Source organism: Dipodomys spectabilis, unplaced genomic scaffold, assembly GCF_019054845.1.
Source record: "Dipodomys spectabilis isolate Male_0828 unplaced genomic scaffold, ASM1905484v1 ptg000106l, whole genome shotgun sequence".
Lineage (NCBI taxonomy): Eukaryota > Metazoa > Chordata > Mammalia > Rodentia > Heteromyidae > Dipodomys > Dipodomys spectabilis.
In genome coordinates this window covers 1,823,815-1,835,257 of record NW_024870783.1, presented here as the reverse complement: position 1 = coordinate 1,835,257, position 11,443 = coordinate 1,823,815, and the positions used below count along the sequence as shown (strand labels likewise).

Sequence of the window (11,443 nt, the reverse complement as noted above, 5' to 3'; positions counted from 1 at the left end):
ACGAAAGACAATTTGTCCCATGAAAGTTAGAATGTGTTTGTGACTTTAACTAGCATCACTATTCCACAATACTGTGAACTTAGGGAAATTATAATGTCTTAAAGAATTTGAAGGGAAGATGGCGGAGGAGCTCTCGCATAGAAAGCAGTTTTAGAGTTCCAGTGAACAATCCTAAGCCAGAGAATCACACCAAGAGTGCCTTCACAGGACAGAGAGTTAGGCCAGAGAGGGAAAAATCCATGCAAGGAGACAGCTCTGAGCACTTGCCAGCAGCTGCTGCTGTGGTGACAGTGGTGGCTTCGGCGGCTGCAGTTCCCATACATGAATCACAGAGAGTCCAGGACAAAGGAGCCAGACGCGGCAGGCGAGTGGATTCTACTCAACACCAGCAAGAACTGACAAGGAGCAGACATCTTCATCCTGCAGTTCGCAGACCAGAGACCACCCAGGAACCAAGACTCGGCATGAGTAGAAGCCTGACGTCCTCACTCCTTCTCAGGGAGCAGAGGAGGTAAGGCCACCCCCACCCCCAGTACGGGAGATCTCCATCTTGGATACCGACAAAGCTCAGTGGAGCTGCTAGCTCCAACTCATGCCCTGGAATAAATCTAGAGTCATCTAGCAGGTCAAAAGAGCCTTACCTGACCTGCCAGACTCAGCTCCACCCAGGGAAAAGTCAACCAGCTGGGGCGCCAGCTCTAGGAGTGGCTTTCTTCACCTGGTAATCAGAGCCAGAGGCTGCCCCTCCCTTTAGCAGCCTTGACAATCTATTGAAATTTAGTAAACAGAAACCCTGAGAATGGCTCCAGGCTGGGCTCTGTGAGTCTCTCACAAACCAGCCCCCAGGAAAAGCTATTGTTTGCTGAAAGGCCTCAACTCTACCCAGAACCTAGCCTCATCATAACATCTCCAAACTTGTGGAAAAAGCCATCTCCCTCTTTTGTGATACTCAAAGCATATCTGTCTCCCATTGAACTAACCTAGGAGGAGGATCGCAAAACCCTGGGTAAAGCACAGCAGTTTTCTGCCTGTTCAAGCAAACTGACTTAAGAAACAAACCAAGCCACAGGAACACAAGCAGACCAGACAGTCCAACAAGAGGCTGGTTACGGTCACAAGGGAGATACAGGATTTTTTCCAACCAAATCCTCCCAAAACAATCAAAGAACTTTTTTTTTTTGTAGGTTTTATAAAAAATTTTCTTTTCTAAAATTTTTTTTAAATCTTTAACTTTTACCTTTTTTTGAAAAAACAATTGTTTTCTAGTAACTTATTTTTTCCTCTTAGAATTTTATTTTAGGAGTATATATGTGTGTGCGTTTTTCTTTCTTTCTTTTTTTTTTTTTTTACCTCTACTGAACTTCTGATCTTTTTTTCTTTCTTTCTTATCCTTTTCACCTTTTCTTCTCTTTCCTTCTTCTTTATGTGACTTAATTGTTGTTCTGTGCATCCTCAGATAAACCCATAGTCGATTATTAGACCTTATCCCCCATTGTGTACACACTCAATCCACAAATTTATTATTCAATTCAAAACATCTTAGACTTAAATTCCTTAATAGCAGTACTACCTCTTTATACCTATCTAATATTTTAAGTATTTTTGTTTTTAAGTTTTGCACATCTCCTTTATATCCCTCCCCTTCTCTCACTATATTCATGTTCTTCTCTGAATAGTTTGCATAATATTTTAAATTATTTTTCTATTTTTTCTGGTCTCTTTTTGTTCCCTTTCTCTTTCTTCTTTTTTTTTCTCTCTCTACTTTTATCCTATCCAACCTAAATCCTGCTTTGAGATTAGGACTTAGTTAAGTTAACTCTCCCTGTGCCTTCCCACATCACTCTATTCCTATTTTCTACCCACATCTCTTCCTAAACCTAATAATTTCTGGTTTACCAAATTCTTCTTTGCGGTTCCTAGCATATTAATATATAGTTGTTTGATGTTGAACAGATGTATCTGTTGAACTAGGTTGTATCTGCAGACTATTGACTGTGCAAATACAGACGTTGGTTGATGCTTGCCCTAAGTTAGTGTTCTAGCACAAAACTTGTGTTATTTTCATCCCAAATGGTCAGAATAAGCTGGAAAAACATAAGAAAAATAGCAAGTCCGGGTATCTCAACTCCCACTCATGATAATCAGGGGACAGAACAGATAATGAATAAACTAGAGGAGAGTGCCCAAATAGATCTACAAACACTGCTGGCAAACATGATAAATAAAGAGATTGAAAAAATACAAAGGACTCTGGACGAGCGTGATAGGGAGAGAGAGGAGGCAATCCAAAGGTTTATACAGGAATATCATGAGCGTGAGGAAGCTACTAAAAAACTGATACAAGATTTGCATGAGCAGCTTGAGAATACTCAAAGAGAAAGGCAGGAATGGCATGAGCAGGCTGAGAACATTCAAAGAGAACTACAGGAATGGCAGGAATGTGAGGAAGCTAAGCAAAGAGTAATACAGGAATTGAGAGAGCAGGAAGAGAATACACAAAGATCATTAAAGGCATTCATGGAATCCATTAACAAAGAGCAGAAGGAAGTCAGGGAGACCACAAAGGGAATGCTGAATGGAACCAAACAGAAGGAATGGGAGTCCAAGGAAACCATAACCAATCAACTAAGTGATTTGAGAATAAACACTGAACACCAAATTAAGGAAGTAAAGAAGTTCATACAAGATCTAAAACAAAGCTTCAACAAAGTTTTTGGAGCCATCAAAGCTGACCAACTAGAAGGAAAAGAAATGAAAAACAAAGTAGAAAGTCTTGACACCAGGGGCTGGGAAGGTGGCTCAGTGGTAGAGCGCTTGCCTTGCATGCATGAGGCACTGGGTTTGATTCCTCAGCACCACAAAAGCAAAAAGAAAAAAGCCGAAAGTGGCACTGTGTCTCAAGTGATAGAGTGCTGGCCTTGAGCTGAAGACTTAGATTGCTAGCCTTGAGCTGAAGAGCTGAGGGGCAGCCCCTAGGCCCAGAGTTCAGGCCCCAAGACCAAACCCCCCCCCCCCCAACAAAAAAGAAAGTCTTGTCAGCAGGTTAGACCATGCAGAGGCTCGAATCCCGGGGATTGAAGACAGGCTAGATATTATAGAGAAAGAACTTATAACCATTCAAGACAAGTCCAAGAAATATGATAGATCTATCCAACACTTGGAAGACACCATCAGAAGGCCTAATCTAAGGATAATGGGTGTAGAGGAGCACCTAGAAAAAGAAATTAATGGTCTAGGAAATTTGTTTAATTGGATCCTAGCAGAGAACTTCCCAAACATGCAAAAAGATAGGCCTATTCAAATACAAGAAGCTTTTAGAACTACAAATAGACCAGACCAGAATAGGACATCCCACCATCACATTATAGTCCACACAGGATCAATTCAGACCAAGGAAAAGATCCTTAAAGCTGTCAAGGAGAAAAGATTAATCACCTATAAAGGGAAACCAATTAGAATCACCTCAGATTTCTCAGCAGAGACAATCAAAGCAAGAAGAGCCTGGAATAATGTATGCCATGCCCTACAAACAAACAAATATCAACCAAGAATACTGTACCCAGCTAAACTCTCCTTCATAACTGAAGGCCAAATAAAAACCTTCCATAGCAAAAATTAAAAAATTGAAACAATACATCTCCACCAAACCTGCCCTACAAAAGATTCTTAAAGATTACCTACACATAGAAAACCAACAAGACCACAATAAAGGCCAAGAAACAGCACTCAAACTGAGAATCCAAGAACCATAGGAAGAACCCAGTTTTCTCAGCCCCCAAGAAGGTGGATAACATGGCAGGAACCCCAAATACCTCTCAGTCCTATCTCTTAACATTAACGGACTTAACTCTCCAATTAAGCAACATAGATTGTCTAGTTGGATTAAAAACAACATCCTTGTATCTGTTGCCTCCAGGAGTCACATCTTGCCCATACAAACAAATACATTTTCAATGGAAAAGGCTGGAACAGAATTTACCAAGCAAATGGCCCCCATAAACAGGCAGGAATTGCAATCCTAATATCAGATAAAATAGACTTCAAATTAAAATTTGTGAGAAGAGATAAAGAAGGTGGCCACATACTAATTAAGGGATCTCTCCTTCAGGAGGATATTACAATTCTAAATATCTATTCGCCAAACAACAGAGCACCCAAATTTATCCAAGAAACACTATATTCCCTCAAATCCCACATAGTTCCAAGGACATTAATTGTTGGGGATTTTAACGCACCACTCTCCCCACTAGATAGATCAACTCGGCAAAAACTCAACAGAGAAACCGCAGATCTAAAAAACTGCATAGATCAACTAGATTTAACAGACATCTACCGAATATTTCACCCAGCAACATCAGAATACACGTTTTTCTCAGCAGCACATGGAACATTTTCTAAAATAGACAACATTTTAGGCCACAAAGCAAACTTGTCCAAATTCAGAAACATTGAAGTGATACCTTGTATTCTCTCAGACCACAAGGGAATAAAATTAGAACTCAACACCAAAAGCCACCAAAGAAAGTCCGGTAACACATGGAGGCTGAACAACACACTGTTGAATCACGAGTGGATCAAGGAAGAGATTAGAAAGGCAATTCAAATGTTCATGCTATTCAACAAAAATCAACACACAAATTACCAGCTCCTCTGGGACACAGCAAAGGCAGTACTCAGAGACAAGTTTATAGCTCTGAGTTCCTACATCAACAAATTGGAGAGATCAGAAACCAACAATTTAATGAGACATCTGAACCTCCTTGAAAAAGAGCAACAAGATAAACCCCAATCCAGTAGATAGAAAGAAATAATTAAAATTAAATCAGAATTAAATGAATTAGAATCCAAAAAACAATAGAAAGAATCAACAAAACAAAGAGTTGGTTCTTCGAAAAAATTAACAAAATTGACAGACCCTTAGCAAATCTTATCAGAAAAAGAAGAGAACACACCCAAATTAATAAACTCAGACAGGAGAATGAAAATATCACCAAGGAAACAACCAAGATTCAGAACATTTTAAGGGAATACTTCTCAAAACTTTATGCTAATAAGTTTGAGAACTTGGCAGAAATGGACCTTTTCCTAGCAAATATTGACATGCCAAAACTAAACCAAGATTAGTTAAACCAGCTTAACAGGCCCATATCAAGCATTGAAATAGAAACAGCAATAAGAGACCTCCCATCTAAGAAAAGTCCAGGACCAGATGGTTTTACAACGGAATTCTACAAGGCCTTCAAAGCAGAGCTCACACCAATACTCCTCCAACTCTTCAATGAAATTGAAAGAGAAAGTTCACTACCGAACACATTCTATGAAGCCATCATAACCCTCGTCCCAAAACCAGGCAGGGACTCATCAAAGAAAGAGAATTATAGACCCATCTCTTTGATGAACATTGATGCAAAACTTCTCAACAAAATTTTGGCCAATCGACTTCAACAATTCATCCAAAAAATCATACACCATGATCAAACTGGATTCATTTCAGGGATGCAAAGCTGGTTCAATATACACATATCAAATAATATTATTCATCATATCAACAGGAGCAAGGATAAGAACAACATGGTTATCTCAATAGATGTAGAAAAAGCATTCAACAAGATCCAACACCACTTTATGATGAAGGTTTTGGAAAAATTAGGAATCCATGGAACATTCCTCAATACAATAAAGGTTTTATATGACACATTTACTTCCAGCATTATACTTAATGGTGAAAAACTAAAGCCATTTCCTCTTAACTCAGGAACAAAACAAGGATGTCCACTCTCTCCACTTCTCCTCAACCTAGTATTAGAATGCCTAGCTACAGCAATAAGACAAGATGCAGACATAAAGGGGGATCCAAATAGGGAAAGAAGAAATAAAACTCTCCCTCTTTGCAGATGACATGATCTTGTATTTAAAGAATCCCATAGACTCCACTCCCAAATTACTCAAGCTGATTCAAAACTTTGGCAAAGTAGCAGGTTATAAAATTAACCCCTAAAAATCAATGGCTTTTCTGTATGCCAACAATGAGAAAATTGTGGCTGAAATTAGGAAAGCAACTCCATTTGTAATAGCCCCACAAAAAATAAAATACCTAGGAATTAATTTAACAAATATGTTTATTCCAGCATTATTTACCATAGCTAAGATAGGTACCCAACCCAAATGCCCCTCAATAGATGAATGGATCAATAAAATGCAGTAAATATACACAATGGAATTCTATGCCTCCATCAGAAAGAATGACAATGCACCATTTTTTAGGAAATGGAAAGACTTGGGCAAAATTCTATTAAGTGAAGTAAGCCAGGCCCAAAGAAACATAGGTCCCATGGTTTCCCTTATTTGCAATAACTAGTGTATATCTGAGACAAGCAGAAAAGGTCAGATAAGATGATGTTAAGCGAAATGAACCCCAAGATAGGAACACAAGTGGTTTTCATTCTTTCTTGCAATTGTTTCTAATGTATTTATAAGGTACCACGTAATTTTTTGTTGGTTTATATGTCCCTCTCCCACAGTATAACACCTGTTTTCACTGTATTTGATGTTGGTATAATTTGGGGAATGTGGTGGGGGAGGGGAGAGGGAAATATAGTTGTGGAAATGGGGAAGGCAGGGATGGTAGGCAAAAACAAAGGAGGAGGCAACAATGCTTGGTAAGAAATGTACTAATTACCTTGCTCATGTGATTGTAACCCCTCTGCACAGTATTTTCACAATAAGAAAAATCTTATTTAAAAATAAAAGAACTGTTGTGTGCATAGAGTGAGAAACTGATCTGCACACAGGGATCTCAGGGTCACTGTGTCACTGATGTCTCACAGGCTAGCTGCCATGTAAACCAGAGCAAAATGATTTGTGTTCATTTGTGTTCCTAAAATGCCTTCAAAGATCTGTTTAAAAGTAGTGTTCTTATTTAAGATGCAAGGTATAAGATAGATAGATGGTGACATTCTGTGAAATACAAATACAAGCTATTTGAGATGAAAGGACTGTTTCTACCACAGACACTGCCTATGTGTAATCCTAATCACTCAGGGGGACACAGGAAGGAATATGGAGAGTTTCAGGTCAATCAGGACACATATGGATAAGCCCTGTCTCACCTGACATCACCTTGCTTCATGGAGTGGTGTTGGCAGGAGCAGAGAGGGCGCATTGGCAGAAATAGCATTTGTTCGATAGTATTGTCTGCCCCTGGCACTAAAACCAACTCTCTGTGTGGTTTGTGGTTCTTTTAGATATTCAAATGCTTCCCTAGTAAAGCTCATGATATAGTCAGTGGATAATTTTATAAATGTTTTCTGTCTGTTTGGGACTCAGTAAGTATAGAACTTCTCCCAGCACAGCTGTGGCTATGAGGCTATTTCATGTTTTACCACCAGGGGAAGTAGAGATATTTTCGATTTATCAGTGACAGAGGGATTAGGAGAACTTAAATGTAATAGAGAAACTGGTAAGGATGGTCCTTTCCTAAGATGATGCCTATGCTGAGGGAAATAGCAGGGGTCTGCTTTGGATGTCTGAGTGGTCTGTGCATTTTCTGAGAGAAAATTCAATACACACTCAAGTCTCAGGGGAAGCCTTTGCTCATTGTGAGCTTGTTTGCCATCTAATGGTAGGTTTTTGGAAGGGAAGAACATATTGTTCTAAGCTGTAAGAAGAAGGTGAGAAAGAGCCAACATTAGAGGAGGACTGGAGGAAACGGCCATGGAACAAAGCATTATTCAGAGTCATACTTCAATTTGTACCTTGTTTAAAAAAAAATGGGCCTGTGCCAAGGAAGCCCCTGTTTTCACTATTAGATGTCGGTATAAATTGCGAAGGGGAAGAGAAGAAACAAATTGTTTAAATAGGGATATAGGGGGGCCCATCACAACAATGAGATGTATGAGACATTATGTCAAAAAATGAGCTTTGTAACTATGCTCTGGGGTGAAGATGGGAGGGCAGGGATGGTAAGAGGTAACAAAGGAGGTGGCAAAAATGCTTGATAAGAAGAGTACTCATTACCTTGCTCATGTAATAATAACCCCTATGTATAGTATTTTCACAATTAAAAATAATAATGGGACTTTCAAAATCATGAGTTGATTAAGCAACAAGGTTTTAACATCTGAGTCATATAATTAATTTGCTTTATATTTAACAAACATATTCTATTTATTTGGTGATATTCAGTAACATTACTATTTTAAAAAATCCGTCTCATTTTAAGTCTAGCTTTGTGACTCATTCTTCAATTCCTAGCTACTACTGCTTCTTGAGTCATTCTGCATGGGATTTGACTCTGTAATTCTCTTCAAACTATAGAAATAGCATGCTGGTGGTAGATGTTTTTGTCTTTGTCTTTCACATTTGGGAATAAGTGATAAATTGACTTCTGCAGTAACATTATAAATTCTGGTTTTGAGAGTCCTTGGAAGCTGAAGTAATCCAAGATCCCACTTGGACAAGGTCCTTGGTATGACATCTTCTGTCAAATCCTCCAAACTGACACTACTGCTTCGGTTCAGAGAATTTGCTATGCTGCTCCCCAGACAAGCTTTGAAATAGAACAGCTGGGCCAAGCCCTACAGAGATGTTTTTGTTAAGGACTGTATCACTGTGGGAGGAGTATCTATACCTTGGATGCAGTAATAAACCCCAATATCTTCAGCCTCAACCCTGCTGATTTGCAGTGTGAAATCTGTGTCTGACCCACTGCCACTGAATCTTTCTGGGACCCCAGATGCTCGGTTGGAAGCCCAATAGATCAGCAGTTTTGGAGACTGGCCAGGCTTCTGCAAGTACCAAGATAGAGCACTATCTCCATCACTATCTATAAGGCTCTCACTAGACCTGCAGGAGAGGGAGACCGTCTCTCCCAGGGTGACAGGCAGGGAGAGTGGAGTCTGAGTCATTACAATATCACCACTGGACACTGAAATTAAAATAAATGAAAAGTACAACGTTATATATGGTATATAATTTTTTCTGTGGTTATATATTAATTCCCAATCCTTTTCATGGGTTTTTCTTCTATCTTAAAACCATTCAATATTTCAAAATATATACAAATATTAAAAAACATAAATGAGGTTCTAGATCTCATGTATTCTACCCTCTACACACTTGTCATAGTTGTCAACAAAGCTCAGGAACTGGTTCCATCTAATGTTCATCACTCTCATATAATTAACTTCACCTGCCCCATTCTAGAGGACAAGTTCTGTGCATCTAACCCATGAACAGAATACAAACAAGAAGCAGTGGCCCTGAGGGCTCACCCTCAACCCCCTTTTCCATCCTCATCTCCCTCTGCCCTTACCAGTCATCCAGAGCATTAGGAGACCCAGAACACAAGAACAGAGTCTCATTTTAGCTGGGAATCCAGGAGATTTGATCAGTGAAGTCATGGTCAAGATGAGCCTTTATGTCAAACTAGGGCTGGAAAGTTCTCCTTGGGGAGCACTATGCAAATCAGCAGGTGGGTGCAGCAGTGTGAGAAGAACAAAGAAGAGGGCAAGGGCATCTCTCTGGTGAAGAAAGTGACTTAAATTTCTTCTGTGTTTGGAGAAAAGACCCACAAATACCAGGCTGGCTCCAGCAGTGGGTAAAAGGACCCCTCTCCCCTGATGCCTGGATCTGCAGGGAGGATGTTTTATACTTGACCCTGTCAACTTAAAACACTAGAGGCCCAATTCAATTGAAATGTGTGTCCAGGAGAGCTTTGCTGGAGGGTCAATTTGATTGGCCCTCTTCTGGTTATTCTAGAGAAAGATACTGTGCACAGATTTCATTTGCCATTGTTTCTCAACACTTCTATCCAATACCACTGTGGTTACAACTAGGTAAGGAAATCAAATACATTCTTGAGTTAATCTGACATCACTGAAACAAAGTTAACTTATGATTAGCAAGTTATCAACAACTGTTAGAGATGTTCTTTATAAGCCAGACACTGGTAGCTCATGTCTGTGGTGACTGAGTTCTGAACACATGGTTCAAAGCAAATCCAGGCTGAAAGTTCCCTTTTGACTCTTATCTCCAATTAATCATTCAGAAATTGGAGGTGGTGTTGTGGCTGAAAGGGGTAGAGTGTTAGCTTTGGGCAAAAGAGCTCAAGATCAGCATCCAGGTCCTGAGTTCAATCCCTACAAGTGATAAAAAAAAAAGGTCCTTCTTAGAGGGCCTAATAAATTAAGTTCTTATGATTACTTGTGTCAAAACAAAATAATCCAGAGCATAAAGTCCTCCTTACAGAGGGTGAACTAATAACATTTCTAAATGAAAGAGAAAAATGACAGAGAAAACCAAATTTTACATAGTCCATTTCACAATCAGTAAATATGGAATGGCACTTCTTCAGCATAACTCTTCACCAGACTAACAACAGCATTCTTAATATTTCTCTCTCTTCTATAAGACAGAATGAACAAGAACACCAGTTACATTCAGTTAGTTAGTCAGACTATTGCAATATCTATTTTTTAATCTTTCTACAGAGTCTGCTCCTGGAAAAATTATTAACTCTGTATTAGTCCCTCCTTGTCCTGCCTGCATTCCATGTGGGCAGCCACAGCCAGGACTCCACACCCCATAGCAGAACCCAGCAAGAGCTGTTTTCATGTGTCAGTATAACACTCAAGATTACGTCTTCCCTTAAGTTTCATCTTAAGCTACTAAGAAACTGAATGCTGGCTCAGAGTTGTTTAGAGGAATTCATATTCCACTTACACCATCCAGAGCCTGAAGAACATACATTTCTGTTGCTATTGGCCACTGTTTGTGACATTTTCTTATGGGTTACACAAAACGTTTTTTCTATTAAACTTATTTTGTAGCAAATTTTTATTGTGATTAAGTGATTAAATAAATTTCACAAATTTCACAGGATGGTGATACTTATAGTCACAAAGTAAGTGATACTTATAGTCACAAACACAAGAATGTGTGGGACAAATTATCTTTATCATGGTTCATAAAGTTTGTTAATTCTATGAGCTCTGACAATACAATTATCTCTTCTACATTTGGTGATATATACATTTCTTTGCTTTTGCTTAGTGTCAGCTGTTCCCTCTTTGCTGCTCATTCCCTCCCTCCCATTGCTTCCATTGAGTTGTTTAGTTCGCTTTGATCAATTTCCAGTGCAGCTGATAGGTCCCACTGTTGTATGTTTTCCCCTGTTTCTCTGTTTCTCTGTCGTCCTCCTAGTTTCATTCTAATGTGCACATATATACCATATATGTGGTATATATTATTTTAAAATATGTTTTATATTGTAAAAACACCATACAGAGGAGTTACAATTACATGAGCAAGATAATGAGTACATTTCTTATCAAGCATTGTTGCCTCCTCCTTTGTTTCCTCTTCCCATCCATTCCTTTCTCCTCCACTTTCCCCCATCCTACCCACCCACCTTATTCCCCCTCAGCACCAAAGTTGTAAAGTT

General features: G+C 39.2%; 1 gene segment (V, D, J or C); it reads right to left on the bottom strand.

The window, feature by feature from the left end:
- Window positions 1-8,576: 8,576 nt before the first annotated feature.
- On the bottom strand, window positions 8,577-9,402 carry LOC122114183. The segment is given in 2 exon segments: window positions 8,577-8,926; window positions 9,314-9,402. Coding segments are annotated over 2 exon segments (438 nt in total).
- Between the last annotated feature and the right edge of the window lie 2,041 nt (window positions 9,403-11,443).